This window comes from Danio rerio, chromosome 5, assembly GCF_049306965.1.
Source record: "Danio rerio strain Tuebingen ecotype United States chromosome 5, GRCz12tu, whole genome shotgun sequence".
Taxonomy (NCBI): domain Eukaryota; kingdom Metazoa; phylum Chordata; class Actinopteri; order Cypriniformes; family Danionidae; genus Danio; species Danio rerio.
In genome coordinates this window covers 15,111,642-15,133,431 of record NC_133180.1, presented here as the reverse complement: position 1 = coordinate 15,133,431, position 21,790 = coordinate 15,111,642, and the positions used below count along the sequence as shown (strand labels likewise).

The 21,790-nt window shown below is 37.6% G+C and overlaps 1 protein-coding gene across 6 annotated transcripts in view; it reads left to right on the top strand.

The window, feature by feature from the left end:
* The window catches only part of kat6a (K(lysine) acetyltransferase 6A), a 52,591-nt gene extending 32,763 nt beyond the window's left edge, over window positions 1–19,828 (top strand). For 5 of the 6 annotated variants that reach the window (XM_073949750.1, XM_017356029.4, XM_073949751.1 and 2 more), the window contains 10 exons: window positions 1,219–1,334; window positions 5,269–5,384; window positions 6,360–6,501; window positions 9,079–9,240; window positions 9,976–10,069; window positions 10,714–10,945; window positions 12,828–13,014; window positions 13,112–13,825; window positions 14,001–14,259; window positions 14,368–19,828. In XM_073949750.1, coding sequence (XP_073805851.1) covers window positions 1,219–1,334; window positions 5,269–5,384; window positions 6,360–6,501; window positions 9,079–9,240; window positions 9,976–10,069; window positions 10,714–10,945; window positions 12,828–13,014; window positions 13,112–13,825; window positions 14,001–14,259; window positions 14,368–17,645 — 5,300 coding nt within the window. In that variant the 3' untranslated portion in view covers window positions 17,646–19,828. The remainder of the gene's footprint in view (window positions 1–1,218; window positions 1,335–5,268; window positions 5,385–6,359; window positions 6,502–9,078; window positions 9,241–9,975; window positions 10,070–10,713; window positions 10,946–12,827; window positions 13,015–13,111; window positions 13,826–14,000; window positions 14,260–14,367) is intronic. The other variant, NM_001123312.4, reaches the window with a different exon arrangement.
* The last annotated feature ends 1,962 nt before the right edge of the window (window positions 19,829–21,790 follow it).

Genomic DNA, 21,790 nt, shown 5'->3' with positions numbered 1-21,790 from the left:
TATATATATATATATATATATATATATATATATATATATATATATATATATATATATATATATATATATATAAGCTCTTCTGGTTGGCCCACTGCTTTTTTTTTGTTAATATCACATGTCAATCAGTCAATGCCATCTGCCTTCAGATGACAGGAAGCGACAACCATAAACTGTAAAGCACTGAAGATGAGAGAATGAAAAGCACACTGACAGATTTTGTTTTAGAACCCACCTAAAGTTACAAATAATGGCACATCTGATTAGTGATCGTGTGGTGAATGTTAATCCACCGTTTACACTTTTAAAAGAGTAGCTAAAAGACTTCCAGTTGGTTAAAGTCCACTATGAAAGTGACTAAAGCATTCACTTTAAAGTCAGTGAGATGGAGGTAACAGAGTTTTAATCCTTTATTTAATTGTCAGGATGCTGTCAGCCATGCAAGTGGCAGCTATATGTAAAATGTAACACTGCGTAGCCTACACCATCGCAAAAGGGCTTTTTATCATTTATTAATTTATTTTTATCAATTTATTCATTTATTAAGAGTAAACTAATACTGCAGCTCATGAAAAGACTGTTATTGCTATTAAGGTGACACATTCAAATATTAAGTTATATGTCAATAGCATCTGTGCAATAACAGTTATTGTTAACAATTGCTAACTGATGGTAGGCACATGCAGATTTGTTTGTTTAGTTTTGATTAGTGTTTAATTTAAATGCAATAAATCTGTAAATATAAAACTTGTAGTAATGGTGCTTATAATTGGGGGGTGTGACTAAATTTTGGCAAAAAAAATTAAAGCACCAGTGCTAACAGGCAAAAGGGTTAATTTTGAGCTCTGAAATGCATCGCTGCTGTATTAAAACTATTAATATAAAAGCTTTTTTACCAAAAATTTAGCCGCAGGCTTTTGATTGGAAGTGTATTATGTGGTGCAGTCAGAGATGCTCCTCTGAACAACATAAATAGGGCGTCTGTTTCAGCAACGGCATCACGTTCAGAGTTGTGACAGGACTATTGTAGACATTTGGAGACAGCATAATTGGAAGCTTGACACATCATGCCTGGTTAGGATGCGGTGTAAAATGGAAAAGTACTAATTAAATGTGAATCTGCTGTCTGTTTTGTTGGTGTTTTTGCTCCGGAGACTCAGTTTTCTGCTCACATTCACTCTCTGGCTGTTTTAACTGTCTTTGTGTCTGTTTGCATCACAGACAATCAGGAGTGCTCAGACAGCTGGCGGGAGGATGAAGACAAGCTGCCAGGACACGAGAATCTAACCGAGAAAGACGTGGAGCTCTTCAGGCACATTCAGGAAATCGCACTACAGGTATGGATCAAGGGAGGGAGAAGTGCCGTTTAATTTGGTCATACAAATTAAAATGACTGATCTAAAGTTAAAGTTACTGGAAAAGTCATGGAATTTTGACAAGGCATTTTTCAGGCCTGGAAAAGTTTTGAGAAAGTAAATAAATCCAAAATGTTTTAAACCTAAAATATCTGTGACTATATTTTGAGATGATAATATTGGGTACATTTTAAATACAAATGCATATTCACTGTAATTCAAGATATATTTTGAGCGTCATGTCCAGATGCGCAAGTCCAACTATAGAAGTTCGATATTGTGGGTATTTTGTACTTTTCTTATAACTCGTGTGTATTTTTACACAGACAGCAGTTTAATTTCTAAATGCATAAAAATAAACTATATAGATACACATAGGCTGCATCCCAAATCACCTACTACACAGTAAGTACTGCATTTGAATTTAATGGCCCGTTTCCACTGAGTGGTTCGGTGCGGTTTGGTTTGGTACGCTTTTATGGCCTTTCCACTGTCAAAAGGCGGACCGAACCATACCACTCAGCAGTAAAAGTGAAACCGAAAGCGCGCACATCATTTAAATTAACATATTGCATTTTAGAGTTATGGTTATGGCAAGTATTTGATATCAGGGATCGAAATTGCGACCATTTTGGTCGCATATGCGCCCGAAAATTAATCTATGCGACCTCATAATATATTATGGCACATTAGTGCGACTACAGATAATGGTTGTAGTGCGACCTGTTTTGATTTTTTGTAAAAACGTGTTGAATTGCTCTTCCCTGCCGCTATATTGGTTCATATGTCCACTAAAAGTCAAATCTAATACTGTACATATCATCGCCAAAGGAGCTCGCCTTTACTAAGTTTACACTGAAACTACGGCTCATCATAACAACGAGCGGTATTGCGCCGGTGGTCATCGCAAGAATCCTGCTTTGCCTGCTCATAAATTGGGTCGGCTGACTCGCCTGCTTTCCACTAACACAGAAAAATGAAGATCAGCTTAGACTGAACCTTTAAATTGACAAACTGAAACCAAAACTTTTAAAGAGTGATAGAAGTGAGACTTTACTTACTTTCTCTTTTCTATTCTTTTTTGAGGTGTATATATATGTTTTTATTTACTTACAGATGACTGTTTTGCAGCTTTCAGCATTAAATTGAATTATTTATTATAATCTTTTGTTTGTTTTGTAGCATAAATATTATTTATTAAATTGACATGCATATAAAAACAGCAGAACAAAATCAATATTTCTTACTGCAATGCTTCATTTTAGTTTGATGCAAACTATACTATTATTTTTCATAAAGTAACAGACTTTTTATAGCAGATATTCATGCACGTCGTTCAAGGCAGCATCATAATGAGAAATGTAATTCATTGTTACTATTATTGTCATTTTCATCATCATTAATACTCTATAATTATTAGACATTTATTTTGGAATTATTGCACACAAATATCAAGTCATCACAGCGATAGTTGTTTCTGTTTTTTGTTAGTCCTATTGATGTTGTTTAAAATACAATAAATCCCTTAAAAAACTATTTGCAGCGGTGCTCATTCATTTTTGATGGGTGCTCCTAAATTTTTTTTGGTGCTCCTAAATATTTGAAGTTGGGAGCACCGGTGCTACCAAGTAAAAAGGTTCATTTCGAGCCCTGGATATGGTTTTTTTGTTCATCATAGAGAACACAAAGGTTTGTGAATGCAAAAAGTTCTTAATACTGTGTGTTATATCCTGGATCATCTATTGCTTGTTTTTGCTATTTTGAAACATTATACTTTACATTCATTTAACATTTTCTATCTATATCAAGTCACTTTTGTACATTTTATTTAAAACAGAACCCCAAATGGGCCAAAAGCTCATCTTTTTTTAGCACATATATTTTTTACAGGCCTTAATGAGAGGGAGAGAAAAAAACACAGAATCCTCCTTCCATCTCTAAACTGTGTGCTTGATGGTAGGGGGTCCCCATTGTTTGTTTGCAGTCACTGAATTCTCTTTTGGTGTATTAGCGAAGACCTGGAAGCTGTAAAGGACTTTATCTCTGCAGAATGTAATGTGGGGGATTTGAGAGTTTCCATTATCTTGACAGCTGGTGCCTCTCTCAGTGATACACACACACAAACACATATGCACATGTGTAGACTGATTGGCTGGTGTCTGTTTGTGTGTGTGTGAGAGATTTGAGGCTCTCAGCAGAAGCAGCCGTTCTCTGACTGCCTGAGGCCATCAGTCAAAGCAAAACACTCTCTAACCTAGAGAGAGACAATCATATTAACACATAATATTAGAGAGATGCGGAACATCCACAAAGAAAGAATACCGTGCTGTGGTCTGAAATGAAGAGAATTTGCTTCCGCTGTAATATACACTTAGACTACATTAACCCTGCAACGTTTGGGAGTGACAGCTGTGTTTAAATGTGGAGCTGAATTGCCCTAAATTATTAATCTGTATGTTTACGCTGCAACACAAGAGTCACTCCTGAGGCGGTTTATTTATTTTCCTTAAATTGTAAAGTCGACACTATTCAAAACTAATTGTATTATTAATTGAAGAGAAATTGTTAAATATAGTGATTATTTAATTTTTTACTGTAAAAGTTAGTACAAGAGTTAACTTGTTTTTGTCAATTAAAATGACATGCATTTCAGACCCTTTTCTAGGCATGATTTTGCTTGGGTTTAAAAATGATGCTACTAATTGAAAATTTTTCGGTTGTTGTCTCTTTTACTGCAATGAAAACTTTTATTTAGTCTTTATATCATAGATGTGTCTGTGAATGACGCATCAATTGAAACATTTAGTGTTTGTGCATGCTTTCAGACCAAAGGATTCTCAGATCAGTCCAAAATACAATTCACAATAGACTCACAACACAAGTCACGGTTACAAAATCCAATTTCTAAGCTCAAAACACAATTCGTAAATACACAAATCCAATTCGTATATTTAAAAGACAATTAAAAAATACACAAATCCAATTTGTAAATTCAAAAGATAATTAAAAATACACATCCAATTCGTAAATTCAAAAGATGATTAAAAATTACACACAATTCATAAATTTAAAAGACGATTTAAAATACACAACTACAATTTGTATATTCAAAAGACGATTCAAAAATAGACAAATCCAAATCGTAAATTCAAAAGATGATTCAAAAATACACAACTCTAATTTGTCAATTTTCAACACATTTCATAATATACACAAATCCAATTAATTTAGCAAATATTTATGATTTTTACTAATTGTTACAAATTGTGTATTCTATTTATGAATTGTGTTTTGAATTTACAAATTGGATTTTGTAAATATGAATTGTGCTGTGCATGTATGAATTTTATTTCATAAATGTATTATTTTTCAATCTAATTTATATATATATATATATATATATATATATATATATATATATATATATATATATATATATATATTTTGCACCTTTGTTGTTGTTTTTTCATCTTTAACCATACCATTTGTTCTTTATTTAGATTTCGAAAATTAACATGACATGATCCGAGTGATGCTTCTGCACAAGCTCTTTTACTTACTTTACATTTCTTTGTATATGGAATAAATGAAATGGATTGTATATGTGACTGAGATGCAGAGCAGAGGAGTGTGCGATCACTACTGAGTGTCAGCAGGCTGGCGAGTGGCAGATGCTCTGAATTTCCACTTGGGCTGTGGATAAGAGCTAATAATAATCCCGTAAGCATGAGTGTAATAGAGCTGTATGCTTGTGGGAAACTGTGATTGTTAGAAGAAAGAGAACATGTTTCATGTTTGAAAGAGAGCAACTTTGTGCTTTGTGAAAAGGATATAACACTAGGCCTTGGATTGTCCTGTATTGTAAATTTGTGCTCCATCTTTGCCTCAAGCTATGTTTTTTGTTGTATTCTCACAGAAAGTTGGGGTGACTGGTCCACCTGACCCCCAGATGCGCTGCCCATCAGTTATAGAGTTTGGGAAGTATGAAATTCAGACGTGGTACTCTTCCCCATACCCACAGGAGTACAGCAGGTAAGCAACATGATGATAATAATGTTGCAGTTATCAACAACATCATCTCATTGTGTTCAAGATTAGATATATTTCTAACGAATATGGCATGTATTAGGCAAGTTAATTGAATCATATTTTGCCTTTATCTCCCAACTGTTTTTAACAACAACTTCTTCAAAGGGTTGTCCTACATTTACTAGTAAACTTGGATGAGGAATATTTTATTCCCCCATAACAATATTACAATACTTACTGTCTGTGTAACTTTCTAATTAAGTATTGTCAACAATTACTGAGACACAACTGCAAAAACTTAATAAACAGGGAAGATTTATGATAAAATTTAAAAATTAGCAGTACATTTTATAATAATTTTTTAATACTAAAAGACACTATTTTAGTAGAGTTGTTTTGTAGTAAAACTAGGCCTGATTACATTTCAAAAATCAAAAAACACTAGCATAAAGTTTGTAGCATTTTTCCCATATTCATGATTTTATGTCCACCAAAAAAGCCACACAAACGTTTAAGCAGTGGTAGAAGTGGTGATATTTAATTAGGTCTGTATTTCACACTGAGCGATACATAAGGCTTTTACTTGCCACAAACAACCATAGAATAGGACAGAACTTATGTTTAAAACCAAACACAAACTGGAATAAATAATTAATTGGAAACCGGCTGAAAGTTACTGTGCTCTCTGCCATCTCTGATGTAATCAGCCTGGTCTATTTTAACACCGTAAGAATCTCTTATTAATAATGTCAACGCCGACAGCCATAAAAATATAAATCCTAGTTTTATTGGTGTGTTTTTCCAAACATTTATGTGTGTGTGTTTAGAATGGTGTAACGTCAAATCATACTAGTGTAGAATTAGCTGTCATACTTCGTATTTTTCTTATATTTGGATACTCTCACAAGAGAAGATGTGCTTCTGCACCTTTGGTTTTGAGGCAGCAAATTCTGATGTGTGATTGTCTGGATGTGACAGGCTCCCTAAGCTCTACCTCTGCGAGTTCTGTCTGCGCTACATGAAGAGCCGCAGTATTCTCTACCAGCACATGCGAAAGTGTAACTGGTTCCACCCGCCTGCCAACGAGATCTACAGGAAGGACGACGTGTCCGTGTTTGAGGTGAGGAAAGGAAATCTCCACCCAGATAAAAAAAAAGCCTCAAATACACACAGACGTTTTTGTTTATACACACTTGGCTCTGCCATATGCACGTCGACACTCTAGTCATGCACACGCAAATGTGTGTTTTCATATGTGCTGAGCCAACAAAGGAAATCTCATTCACACTAATATATACTTGCATACACTCCTACACCATATCAGACAGTAACATCCGCCCACTTCCTGCCCTCATGATGTGCTGTAATGATGCCACACAGCAGGGTAATAAATGAAGAGCTGTCTTTGTTTCACAATCACTATGGTGATTTACCACAGCCTGTTTCTCAGTCTATTAGACAACAATCATCATAGTCTTAACAAATCATAACAAGCAGACTTGTATCGGTGTAGTCAATGCTGGCATATGAAGCCAGAACAGTCTTAAAAATAATACATTTACAAAATATAATTCACACATACACAACACAATTCACATTTACAAAATCCAATTTGTAAGCTCAACACAACTTATAAATTCAAAACACAATTAAAAAATACACATCCAATTTATAAATTCAAAATGATTCAAAAATACACATCCAATTCGTAAATTCAAGCAGATTAAAAAATACTCAAAGTCAATTTGTAAATTCAAAATACGATTCATTTATTCATTCATTTTCTTTTCGGCTTAGTCCGTTTAATAATCAGTGATCGCCACAGTGGAATGAACCGCCAACTTATGTTTTTTATATAAGTATGTTTTAATGCCCTTCCAGCCGCAACCTATCTCTGGGAAACATCCACACACACTCATTCACACTCATACACTACACAATTCACCTGTACCGCATGTCTTTGGACTGTGGTGGAAACCGGAGCACCCGGAGGAAAATACGATTCAAAAATACCCAAATTCAATTTGTAAATTCAAAAGACGATTCAAAAATACAAAAATCCAATTCGTAAATTCAAAAGACAATTAAAAAATACACAAATCCAATTCGTAAATTCAAAAGGCGATTCAAAAATACACAAATTCAATTCGTAAAATCAAAAGACGGTTCAAAGATACACAAATCCAATTCGGAAATATTCAAGACGATTCAAAAATACACAAATCCAATTCGTAATTTCAAAAGACAATTAAAAAATACACAAATTCAATTCGTAAAATCAAAAGACGATTCAAAAACACAAATCCAATTCGTAAATTCAAAAGACGATTCAAAAATACACATTCAATTCGTTATATCAAAAGACGATTCAAAAACACAAATCCAATTCGTAAATTCAAAAGACGATTAAAAAATACACAAATCCAATTCGTAAATTCAAGACAATTAAAAAATACATAGCCAGTTCGTAGATTCAAAAGACAATTGAAAAATACTCAAATTCAATTCAAAATTGTGTTTGTATTTATGAATTGTGTTTTGAATTTACAAATTTCGATTTTGTAAATGTGAATTGTTCTGTGCTTGTTTGATTTTATTTAATAAATGTATTATTTTTGAGACTGATCTGTCAGATGATGTACATAAATGGTTAGGTTCACACAATTTTAGTGTCGGGAATAACGTTCAATGATTCTTAGAACAGCCTTTAGGACCATCATGACGACTTGCGTTTTAACTACGCTTATTAAAATAAAATAAATATCAGAAACCTTATTATGCTTTAAGAAATCTTAAATTTGAATTAATTAAATTAAATCAAAAATATTAAGGCTCTTTCAAAATAAAAAATGGGGTGCTGTTGCTTTGCAAATGCACTTTGAATTTAGTAGCATTTGGTAAGTTGTTGATTATAATATACTTTTATTATATTATGGTACTTTTTACTTTATTATAATTATTTTGAGTAATTAAAGTCTATTTAGAGCTTAAATTTTGTTGTTTATAGATATTTAGTGTTTAAACAGGTCAAAAAACTAAGCAAAAATTTAGCTTTCTCATTCAGTTAATAAACTTAGTAACTTAAGTGAGTAGCTATCAAAGTAAACAAATGTGTAATTTCTCAGTCTGGGTTACAGAATGCACTTGTCTCTTGTTAAAAAAAAAACTATGGGATTCATGTAACAATGCAGTTGTCTCTTTGTTAATAGCTAAAGTATGTGTTTGTAAACTCTTTACCTGGACTGACAACTGTATTCTGCTACTACGTGACCCTAGCCCGTTTGCTCCACATTAGTCAACACCACTTGATGTTGTCGGGTGTGTTACCGCATGCCTTCTTGTTTGGCCAGTTGGTTTTAGTCTCATGTTTCAGGTCTGGTTCTGACTCAGCAGGATACCTGTGGTGGCAGCACTGCTAAAAGCTAACGCGCTTGGCATTCAGCCGACAAGAAAAACAGGAGCCGGGCAATTTATTACAGCCCTGGGTTCATGTCCAGCAATTTCTGTGCCAATCTCTGCTGCATGTCTTTTTTCAGAATGATGATTGATTTAATATTTAAAATAGAGTTATACATTTAATGAATAGCATCTAATTGTTGGTGTAATAGAATCTAAATCATAGTGAAATATAATCTTATGTTTAGTTATTTCAACTACCAAAATCTATAAGAATTGAAATAAAAATTGTTTTCTCCAGGTGGATGGAAATGTCAGCACAATATACTGTCAGAATCTGTGTCTGCTTGCCAAGCTCTTCCTGGACCATAAGACGCTATACTATGATGTGGAGCCCTTCCTTTTCTACGTACTCACACAGAACGACAATAAAGGCTGCCATCTCGTGGGATACTTCTCAAAGGTAAATAGATCATCGCAGAAATCCTTTAGGTACTATTTAGCAGTCCATATGGGTGTGTTTGCTTAATTGAACTTGTTTATTATGCTCTTGGAAAACTCTTTAAAGTGTATTTGTTTAATAAATATATATTTTTTATATTTTAAAGTTGCATTTTATACATTGGTTAAATAATTTTAAGAGCCATATTCATAGCTGTTAATCATTAAAAAATAAAATATCTGTTAACATGTCGACGTTTGTGCACTTAGTAAGGAAAACAGTCATTCACTCATTCATTTATTTTCCTTCAGCTTAGTCCCTTTACTAATCTGGGGTCGCCACGGTGGAATAAACTGCCAATTTGTCCAGCATGTTTCTCACAGCGGATGCCTTTCCAGCTGCAGCCCAGTATTGGGAAACATCCATACATACACACACACTACACCCAATCTAATTTATTCAATTCACCTATAGCACATTTCTTTAGACTTGTGGGGGGATAAACAGGAGCACCAAGAGGAAACCCATGCGAACACAGGGAGAAAATGCAAACTTCACACAGAAATGCCAACTGACCCAGCCTGGACTGGAACCAGCGACGTTCTTGCTGTGAGGCGACAGTGCTAACCACTGAGCCACCATGTCACCCAAGAAAACAATCATATACCTGACAAATATTTGATTTGTCACATAGATAGAAACTTGCTGAATGTTTTGTTCATTGTGGAATGTTTTTTATGCTGTTTTCATCTCCAGGAGAAGCATTGTCAACAGAAGTATAACGTGTCCTGTATCATGATTCTTCCACAATATCAGCGCAAGGGCTATGGGCGATTCCTCATTGACTTCAGTAAGCATTTTGCATGTTTTTTTCTCACTCTTCTCTCTCCATGGTGTCCATGGGTCTTAACGTTTTCAAATGTCTTAAATTTCAGAAACTCTGTTTTAGGCCTTAAAGTCCCAAATTCACTGAAATATTGTCTTAAATCCCTTTAAACTGGTCTTAATTTTCCTTTAAGTAAAGCTACTCAATGGATCCAACACACATCCAATCACCAACAATACATCTTAATAAAACATTTAGCAAAACTCTATTCATAATTAATATTGTAAATAGTCTGTTGTGTTGTACATTTAGTAAGTTATGTTGAAAGAATGGATGTGAGGAACAAGGGTCTGCATGTCTTCACACATACTAAAATTTATGCCAATGAAATAACTAATTATCAGAATTAGTTTTTTTGATGGGGCAATTACTTTTTTTTTCTGCTGAGCCATTAAACAATTCTTTGCATTTAGCCCTATGCAAGCCTGAAGTTTTATTCTTCATGGTCTTAAAGTCTTAAGTTTGACTTGGTGAAACCTGCAGAAACCCTGTCTCTCTCAGTCTGTGCTTTTTATTTGATTCATTTTTCTATTTATGTAGTGTGAGAACTGTTCTCCTTTATATGTTTTTGTTCAACTGAGAATAAACTGTGGTTGCTCTCTCTGCAGGTTACCTTCTTTCCAAAAGGGAAGGCCAGCCGGGCTCACCAGAGAAGCCACTGTCAGACCTTGGCCGGCTATCCTACATGGCATACTGGCGTAGTGTGGTGTTGGAATGCCTACATGAGATCAGAGATCGACAGCTCTCCATCCGCAAACTCAGCAAAGTCACAGGCATCTGTCCTCAAGATATTACGGCCACCCTGTTAAATCTAAACATGCTGGAACAGAAAGGGGACGGGTGAGAAATGCATTCACACACTCGGACATATTATAAATAAGGTGCAAGACATGTTTGGTGCGATTTCTTGCTATATTCAGACCAGCACAACCCTTATTTTTTTACATTTTACACCACATTGTTACAAATCCATTTGTGTCACTTTAACTAATGGTTCTTTTTTAGTTTATTCATCACAACTTGCATTTTTATAATGTTGTTATTATTTATTATTACGCATATTTATATTTGTTTTAATAAAAACAAGTGTAGATTTGTCCACCTGTCTGGTTTTGAAGTTGTCTGCATCACCATATAAGGCATAAGAATAGGACGTGTGTTTGGATATAACTCAATTTTCATTATTATTGCTCATTTATTTGTTTGCTGGAAATTAGAACAGAATTTAGAAATAGTTTTGAAACATCTTTCTGCTTAACAAACGAAATTATATTTAATGACTAGTAGATGTCTTTAGTGGAGTGAGCTTCCACCCTTTCCTTATCCACGAAAGTAAAGGAGTAAAGTTAAGAGTAAAACTAAACTACAAAGTAAAGAGGGTGAATGGAGGAGGCTCTTTCTGTACGTTCCATACGTAACCCTAATTTACTAAGTAGATGATTATGCTAAGTTTTGTGCTTAGAAAAAGTGTACTATTTTCTAAACTTATTAAAACTGTAAATAAAATATGCTAAAAAACATTTTGATTTCAAATAAATGCTGTTCTGTTTTTACTTTTTTTCAAAATACTGAAAATAAAATATTAGATTTTTACAAACATAAGTAGGAGCTATTTTCTGTATTGATGATGGATTTTTTGTTTAAACTAATGCTGAGTTCAGACTGCATAATTTTGAAAGTAATCGTGTCACAGATGTTTTCAGACTGTATGACTATCTGGGCTAGCGTTTTGTCGCTGCTTTGTTTACACTGCAAGATGGATCGGCGACATGGGCTTTCACATTGCATGACTTTACAATAGGAAGTATCGCCAACAACATTAAGTTAACATTAAGTCTCACAGCCTAAAACACGTGGTATATCTTTTGTTATTACTTGTATAATAAAAAAAGAAGTCTTTAATGGGGGTAAAAAATGGGTTTGAAGGGAATTTGCAGGGAAGGGAATTTGCAGGGAAGGGAATTTTGACCCGATTGTGGTATTACTCAGATGACACATCAAACAGACACGGGTGCTTCTGCCAACTTTCCTCTAGTTTTTCCTCCATTTCTTGGGTCCAATTTAACTTAAAATGAGCGCTTTTAACTTCTCCCCCAACCTAGTGAGACACCCACACTAGTGAATGCTGCTCTCTCATTGGCTGTAGGTAATCGCTGGTGTCATTTTCAGTCAAAACTCATTTCACACGGCATGATTTGAATCGCCGACAGCTCCAGATATTTAGAATCGCTCATCAGTGCTTCTCTCAGATCGCGTCTTTGATACTTCACTCTGTATGATTGCTCACGTGAACGAGCACTGATTTCCCTGGAATTTCAAGCATTTGTCAGCGATTTCTCGAAACCTGTCGGTGAGTCAATATTGGGGTAACATCATGCAGTCTGAACTCGACATAAATCAGCTTATTGGAATTTTTCCTTAAGGTTCATGTAATACTGAAGACAGGAGAGTTGAAAACTTTTGGGGAAAAAATCAGCTTTGCCATCACAGGAATAAATATAAAATTATATTGTTAAATGGAGAAGTAATTTTACATTAAAGCAAAATTGTGTAAAATTATAGCATTGCTACATTTCAAATCAAATAAATGTAGTGAACATTATGACTTTCCAAAACATTAAGAAAACCCACCAACACGAAACTTTACATTTTTGTGTACATTTCATACATTTTAGCAGCATGTAATGGTTTCCTGATTCTGATTTTTATTTTCCTGTTGTAGGGTAATTATTATGCGCAGAGAAAAGCTGGTAGCCAATCACATGGCTCGACTGAAAGCCAAACCTCGGCTCCTTGAAGTCGACCCAGACTGTTTGCGCTGGACACCTGTTATCGTCACCAACACAGTAGTATCTGAAGGAGAAGGGGATGAGGATGAGGAGGAGGAGGGAGAGGAGGAACGTAAAGAGGTATCTTAACTTTTATTTCAGTTGATTATGCAGTATTTATAATGTTTACGTTTACATGCTGAAGCTTAATTTTTGTTCTGCTTTGTCTCTTGTATAGATCAAACCCAGCCACAAGAGCTCTCCGCTCTCTTGGCATATGAAAGGAGAACGGGAAAATGAGGAAGAAAAACAGAGCTTCCCAGCATTCCCAAAAAACCAAAGCTCTCCACCATCCTCTTCCGTTTGCAACAATGTTCTCAGTCCTGAACGCCACTCTAATTTTCTTGCAGCTAATGGAGAGCGGAGGGGACCAGGGCGTCCTCCCAAAAACTGGTTGTGGGGAAAGGTAAAGGACGCCCCTCGTACAGTTCCAGCTCGGCCTCGAAAATTAAAGATCACAGGAGATGAAGATGATGATGATGACGATGATGATGAGGTGGAGGATGATGATGAAGAGGAGGAAGAGGAAGAAGAGGATGAAAGGACTGGCATCAATAAAGTGACTGCATCACCATCTTTACACTCAGCCTTAGAAAATGAGCCTGACTCTACATCAGCCTGTCCCATGGAACCCTCCAGGCACCTTACAGTTCCACCCCAACGCAACAGAGGCCGGCCTCCACGGAAAAAGCGTGGCCCAAAACGCAGACTCGGTGAGGAACCTGGAGATGATTTGCCATTGTTGCCCAACAACACAAGGCTGAGTGAACCCTTGCCAGTTTCTCCAGCCTATATGAGTGAGAGCAGTGAAGATGAGGAAGATGAGGAGGAAGAGTCAAGACCTCGTTCACCACCTATCCTCACAAAACCCACATTAGGACTAAAAAGCAAGGTATGTGTATTATACCTTTATGTGTGTTGTTCTGTTGTGTTGTCCTTCATAATAGTAAAACTGTAAAATTGTGTCATGTAAAATCAATGAAGCATCATATCAAAAGACTAGAGAGTCCTGGAAATCCGGATATGCTGTGGATAATTCAACAATTTTCTTTGCTTTTCTCTTGTAGTCTCAGAAGTCCTTGCGGAAGCGGCGTGTGCGTCAGCGCAGCCATCCCCACAGCAGTGTAGTTACAGAGACCATCTCAGAGACGACTGAGGTTTTGGATGAGCCATTTGTGGATTCAGATTCTGAAAGACCCATGCCAAGACTAGAAGAGGAAACTCCTTTTGGTACCCCTTTACGATGCTATACAGCAGCCCGAAAACACATGGGACCTGCCCTTAAAAGCATCAGCAGAAGCAATCTGTCTGAATCAGAGGAAGATGGTTAGTGTACACACATTTTGTGCATGCATTTATATATATATATATATATATTTTTTTTTTTTTTGAGTGTATGACTTTTAATCTATGTCATTGTGTCTTTTTTTTCAGATCCCACTCCTGTGCTGAAGCCAATTGCTGTCCTGAGAAGACCTGAAACTTCCGATGCCACACAAAGAACAGAGGAAACGTCTGAGATGCCTGAGGTTCCAGTAAAGAAGAAGAAAGGTTGGCCTAAGGGCAAGAGTCGCAAGCCACTCCACTGGAAGAAACGGCCAGGCAGGAAGCCTGGTAGTGGAGCTGGTCAGACAGATGACACCGATCTAGCAGTTCCATCCTCTGAGGACCCTCCTCCTTCAAAAATCAAAATGAAACCTGGCAGGAAACCTCGTAGCTATTACCTGCAGCGAGCCCAAGAGGAAGAGGTTCAACAGGAGTTTGAACAAAGCCAGTTGACTTCGCAACAACAACAACAACAACAACAACAACAACAACAACAACAGGCACAAACAGATAATTTAGCACAGGAGGAAAAAGCTTGTAAAAGGACAGCTAGAGCCTTGATATCTGAAATCAGCCCTGAGAAGCAGAAAGACTCAGAAGATGATGATGATGATTTTCTTCAGGGTTTTAGAGAGTCATCCAGGCCCAAAAAACGAGGTCGGCCACCAAAAAATGCCAACCTCCCTTCCACTGTTCCCAAACCTCCCCCTTTGTCTGAGCCAGAAGAGGAAGATGAGGAGGAAGACAGATGGACCGAGGAAAAGCTTAGCCGTCCACCTTCTCGAACCATGTCACAGTCTTCCAGCTCCAGAGTCCCTCAGCCAAGAGCTAACACAAACATGGCAGATGCAGAGGAAGATGAGGAGCGAGATGATGAAGATTGTAATAACAGGGTCAGTCGGAAAACAGCTACAACACCAGGCTCTGGGAGTCGGCGTAGTGATGACCATGATGCTGATGATGAAGGGGATGGCCGTCTTGAAGAAAAAAGTGACAGCAGCAGTAGCAGTAAAAGGCGAAAAGGCCAAGACTCTGAAGATGATGCGGAGGAGCAGGAGGATGAGGAAGATGAGGAACCACCATCACCTGCTCACACTCCACCTGTAAAAGAAGAACCCCAGAGCAGTGAGAGTTTTTTAGACATGCAGACTAATGTGGCTCGAGACTATGTCAGCAAACAAGAAGACGGTGACGAAGATGAAGATGATGCAGAGGCAGTGCAGGAGGTGAAGAATAACTCTGCTGATACTGATGAACGCAGGCGCAGAGAGCAAGAGGAATCTGCAGCAGCTGCGGCAGCTGTCGAGACAGTAACTGCAATTGCAGACCCTTCCGAACCAATGGACATGCAGCCTTTACACGTTGAGGACAAAACTGTTCTCATGATGGGGGCTGAGCACTCACACCAGCATCCAGACTTTAAAGATGACCTGAGCCACCAGCAACATACACATCACCACAGTAGTGAGCTGGATCTGGAAACTGTGCAAGCTGTCCAGTCACTCACACAAGGTGAGGCCCAGGAGGAGGATGCAGAGTCCCATGAAGCCTACCAGGACTGTGAGGAGACTCTGGCTGCCTGTCGAACCCTCCAAAGTTACAGTCATACAGGTGAAGGTGAGGAGGAAACTCTAGCCTTAGTGGAAGAGTGTGGAGCCTCCCAGCATAGTCCCATGCCCAACCCACCAATGCCCACATTACCGAACCAGTCTGTCCGTTCAGTCAACAGTCCTGCACTGACTCCAGGTCCTATGGAGCCTGGGCCAGGGGTGTCGGGTCCCACAGGAACTGGAGGGGGAACAGGAGGAGGCTATACCCAAATAACCCCAGAGCATCCCAGCTCTCTGTCAGCTCCTTCTTTGCAAAACATGGAGACCTCCCCTATGATGGACGTACCATCAGTTTCTGATCATTCACAGCAAGTTGTAGACAGCGGCTTCAGCGACCTAGGCAGCATTGAGAGCACCACCGAAAACTATGACAATCCAAGCAGCTATGACTCAACTATGGGTGGTGGAGGAAATGGAGGAGGGAATGGAAGTAATGGAGGTGGTATGTCAGCTGCCACCGCAGCAGCGGTGGCTGCTTCCTCTACATCATCTTCATCATCTTCTAGCTCAGCTACACCATCATCGTCATCTTCACAAGGCAACAGCTGCTCCTTTGTCTCAACTCCTGGGTTGACATCCTCGAGCACAGGTGTTGGCTCTCAAATCTCCATGGGAAGTTGTAGCCTTATCCAGCAAACAGGTCCTGGCACAACCAATGGACCGGGTTCTAACAGTACTGGTGGTGTCCCGCAACCTCCACCCCCACCTCCTCCTACTTCTGCCAGCACTCCAACTTGCGGTATAAAGTCTCCACAAGGCTGCGTCATAGAAAGGCCACCAAGTGCCAACCAGCAGCAACAAAAAAAGGTCTCGCAACCCCCTCAACAACAACAAAACCCTCAACCACAGCCTCCACCCTCTGCTCCACCACCCCCTCCACCTCAACAGCAAGCCCTCTCACAGTGCAGCATGGGAAACGGCTTTGCTTCCATGCCCATGATTATGGAGATTCCTGAAAGTGCAGGCAGCGGTGGAGGAGGTCGGAGTTTGTATGATCGAATGGGCCAGGACTTCGGTGCTGGTGGTTACAGTTTAGCCAAACTCCAGCAGCTAACAAACACTATCATGGACCCCCATGGAATGTCTTATTCGCATTCAGCTGCAGTCACCTCATATGCGACAAGTGTTTCACTGTCTAACCCAGGGTTAGCGCAGCTTGCTTCTTCTCCACACCCACCTTTGGGCCAGGCTCAGCCCACAATGACTCCACCTCCCAATTTGGGTTCTGGGTCTATGAACCTTGGGTCTCCCTTAATTCAGTGCAACATGACGGGCGCTAACATCGGACTACCTCCCACTCCCCATCCACAACGGTTGCAAGGCCAAATGGCCACCGTCAAAGGCCACATTGCAATCCGGTCCAAAGCCTCTCAAATACCTGCGGGCTCCCCTCACCAGCAGCAATTGTACAGTCGCAGTTCTGGCGCTGTGACCATGCAGGGCTCCCCACGGACTCTAGTTCAGCGTGGCATGATGACCAACCTCATGCCCACACCTGCCGCCTACAACTCAGTGAACATGAATCCACTCAATGCTGCCATGTCCGCTGGCTATCGCATGTCACAGCCAATGATGAACAGTGGGTACCACAGTAACCCGCCCTATATGAACCAGCCAGCCCAATACCCCATGCAAATGCAAATGGGAATGATGGGAGGGCAGGCTTACCCTCAGCAGCCTATGCAGCCCAATCACCATGGCAACATGATGTACACGGGCCCCTCGCACCACAGCTACGCTGGCGTCCCCAAACAGTCGCCTTACATGAGCAGATGAGCACCAGAGAATGAGCAGAGAGCTGAGAGACGTACCCCACCGGACTCTGCATCTCTGTACTTAATCCATTTGTATCCACCCTCCAACGTCTGGGCAAAAAGGCAACAAGTGAGCTTGGTGGAGGAAGAGGACATAGAGACTGCGACAAATTCTTTTCCTTTCTAAATATGTTGTCGTCAAAGCTCTGTTCCTTTTAGGTTCATTTCCCCAATGCTGACAGAGCTGGGGAGTTGATGATAGCCTGATCAGGGAGATGATCTAGTGGACCTTTATTACGGCAAGTGTCATGCTCCCACCCACAGACCCTGTCTGTCATGGTTGTACCAACAAGGGTTGGTCCACCAAAATGTCCTCCACTCCATTCGTGAGACAGGAGCGAAGCATCAAAGCAGTTACAGGGGAAGTGGACCTAACTTTTCAAACTGAGAGAGAAATAAATTTACGTCGTTAATGAACATACATTGAATCATGCACACAATCGTTCAATTGACATAGGAAGCCTTACCTAAAAAGAGACAAAATAATTGTAGATGGACTTTTTTTTTCTTTTTTATTATATTATTATTATTATTTTCTTTATTTTTAATATGTTCTTTTTTTTCCAATGACTGTTGAAATGCTCGTTTCAGTCTGACCTTCTCATGCTTTATGTGTGTGGCTGTACTGGACAAAGTGATTCACGCTCGCTCATTCATACACTCATTCACTCACACACAGCTACATAGCCACTTGAGAGCTCACCTGGAGGCACTTGTCGGGACGCACCGTGTCCGATTTTTCTGTAAATCTGTGTCTTCCCAGTATGGAACCATGTATATCCAGTGTTAAGAGCTCAAACAAGCATCTCATAATAAACACCACGCATCCATAGACCGGACCCAACAATAGTTAATGTAAATATTCTGGTACTACCTGGTTCACAGCACAGCCTGGCAAAATCCAACACGTTCACATACACTCCACAGATGTCCCCAGAGGGCGCAGCTATCCTAGATGGGAAGGTCTTTAATTTCATACTACACAGTGCAGCGTCCAAATAACGTGTGTGGGTAAAAAGGGTTTAACCATGCAGGAGCAGACTTAGCATCGCAAAGAGAAGTTGCCGATGTCTCCTGAAGTAGTCCTTACTGTAGCACCAGTAAGAAGCGCTGCTCGTACTCCAGCTGATCATGCGCTTGTGATGTTAGCTGTTAGCCACAAGAGGGAGCTGTACAAATATGTTGATTCATGTCTGCAATGCACACATGGACAAATGAACACTCTCATACCCAGGATAAAGGTTAAAGTGCATGACGTCCTGAGACGGTTACTGTTTTAGGACAACGGGCAGAGAATTTCTTAATGTTCCAGTATTCGTTGTCGATTTGAGGAATCTTTCTCGGAGACCTGACGTTTCATATATTATTTGTGCGCTTTTGTTTTTCTGAATTTTATCAGACTGGGCAGCTTTCTTTTATGACACAAGCTGACTCTTTTTGACTTTAGAAGACTTATTGTAGAGAAAAATGTTTTTTCTAAAATATAAAAGAAGAATTCTGACATGGATATTGGTACTGTCATTTTTTTCACTTCTGTTTCAGGAAAAAAAAAACAATGCATATTTTTTAGCTCGACTCTTGGGGTAATATTATTAAGAAATTCAAAACTAAAAAAAATGACAACTCACTTTTAGTGAATTTAAGATGCCTTTAACCTTTCCATTCCATCTCATCTCTAGAGTTTTCTATCTTTGTGTAGTATATTAATGCTATTTTAAAAACAAAAGGAAAAAACAGATATCTAAAGGTCACTTAGCGTTATTTTCTATTATTTTTTTTTTTGGTTGTTTTTTTTTCTTTTCTTGGTTATTGTGTGTGTATAGGACAACTTCCTTACATCTATGAGGCATGTAAAAATGAGCTCAGTATATTTCTGTCTGTTTATATTGCTTACCTTTTCGTATACTTTGTAATTGTACATGGTGAGTTGTAAGCTAAGAGAGAGCCTGGTAGCCCGGAGAAAGAGAGAGAGAGAGAGCCAAGCTGGGGCGCTCGGTGATGGTCGGAAGCGCCCACCTTCCACTCCTCTCTGTTTTGTCCTTGTATGTATTTCCATTTATTTGTTTCTTTTCTTTTTCTTAGCAAGTACTTTCAAAGAACTCTGTACATTTTAACATGAAACAAAAATAAATTATGTTGAGCCATTTCACTTGTTACTGTGTTTCTTGGGGATTCATTACTAAGAAGCCATTTCTCCTACTTTATTAAGTCATGCTCTATCAATTTAAAGTTAGGATATGGTAAGAGCATGTGTCGTTTTTTACATTTAGCCAACTCAAGATTATTTAATAAACATTCTTATTAGTTTATACACTACTTAATTAGAACGTCTGCACTAGGCATGGGCTGGTTTAAAATGCTGACAGTATGATAACCTTGGATAAAAATATAGGTATTGTTCTTACTGCTCTAAATTTATTTTTTTTTTTTAATGTCTGTAAAAACAAAAACTTTTTTTTTCCTCTTTGAAAACAATATATATATATATATATATATATATATATATATATATATATATATATATATATATATATATATATATATATATATATATATAAAGATTTCTAATAGTTTGTAACATTAAACACGTCAGGCTAAATGATTCAAAATATGAATTGACTTCTGTCTTTATTAGTTTCAAAAGCACAGATTTCTTTACCATTTAAAACGCCATCTTTGGACATTTTTTTTCTGCTGGAGATACTGTTGTCTTAATAAAACAAAAAAAAAAAAAATGTAAATACAAAATCTTACTCGTATTTTAGGAACAGTATTACAGAATTTATTTTTTATTTATTTATTTTTTTTAACCTTGACTTTTCCAAACCGCTGTATACCTTGAAAACATTTATCATCCCATGCCTAATCTGCACTGTAACTTTGACACATGTAATTTGTTTACATTTTCACTCCCTAATGCAGATTGTGAAGTCTTGAAAATGAATAGAAATGTATGGTAAAGCAGTATTACATGACATTCTCTTACATTTGAAGGGAGTCATTTCTAATGTATATAACACTTTAATGTCAATAAAAAATATTAATCTAGATAAATTCCACGCAGAATGGACAACCATAAACAAAACTCTGTTCGAGGCATATAATAAAGACAGTAGGCCTAGTTTTAAAATAGCTGTTTTTGGAGTACAAGGTACAGTCATGTCCAATAATTATCAAGACACTTATGTCTGCACATGTCTTAGGCTCGCAGAAAAATATTGCTTGATTGGAAATCAAGTAAACCACCTTTAGTTTCACTCTGGTTTAGTGATATGATGCTGTTTTTAAGATTGTAGAAAATTAAATACTCTCATAAAGGATCTACTAAACGTTTTTATACAGTAAGGAATACAAATGATCTAATTCTTTGAAAAAGGCGTAACACTCCCCCCAAACTAAAACGGAAATTAAAGGTCTATGCTTAAAAGGATAATGCAATCAAACTCAAACATTAATGTCATCACTGTACTATCAAAACTAAATAAAGCCATTAAATAAATAAATGACTAAATAAAAATTTATTTAGTTTATTAATAATTTAATTAACTTATTTGATTTTATATATAAATTATTGTTTTATTTATTTATTGAAGGGGAAAGAGGTTCATGGAGAAAAATTAAAGTCTCAAATAATTTTTCTTTCAATAAAAAAAATGTATAGTAAATGTTTTCGTAACTACTGTAACTCAAATTTTGGCATTTAAGAGCATTCTGTGTTTTAAGTTTAAGCATTTAATTGCATTGTGCCATATGCAGATTATATATATATATATAACATTTAAATAGGCTTTTTTGTATGAGATTTTTTTTTTTTTTTGTATTTTGCACTATAACAGTGTTCTCTGTGATGCAACTATAGATTTGAAAATGTCCGTATTTTATACTGTTGTGTCGTGAGGCGATGACTAAAGTAGTTTTATATCTAGAGTTCTTTTCATGTTTTATTTGATTGGATTTTTTTCTAGACTATAGTTCATAATTCAGTAGCTCTGTATTTTACAGTTCTGTCCTAACTATGCGTACACTCATTGCATAAACCGGTAAACAACCATGTACGACCCCAGAACCTCACCTTAACCCATATATTTAACTTGTATAAACCAGTTT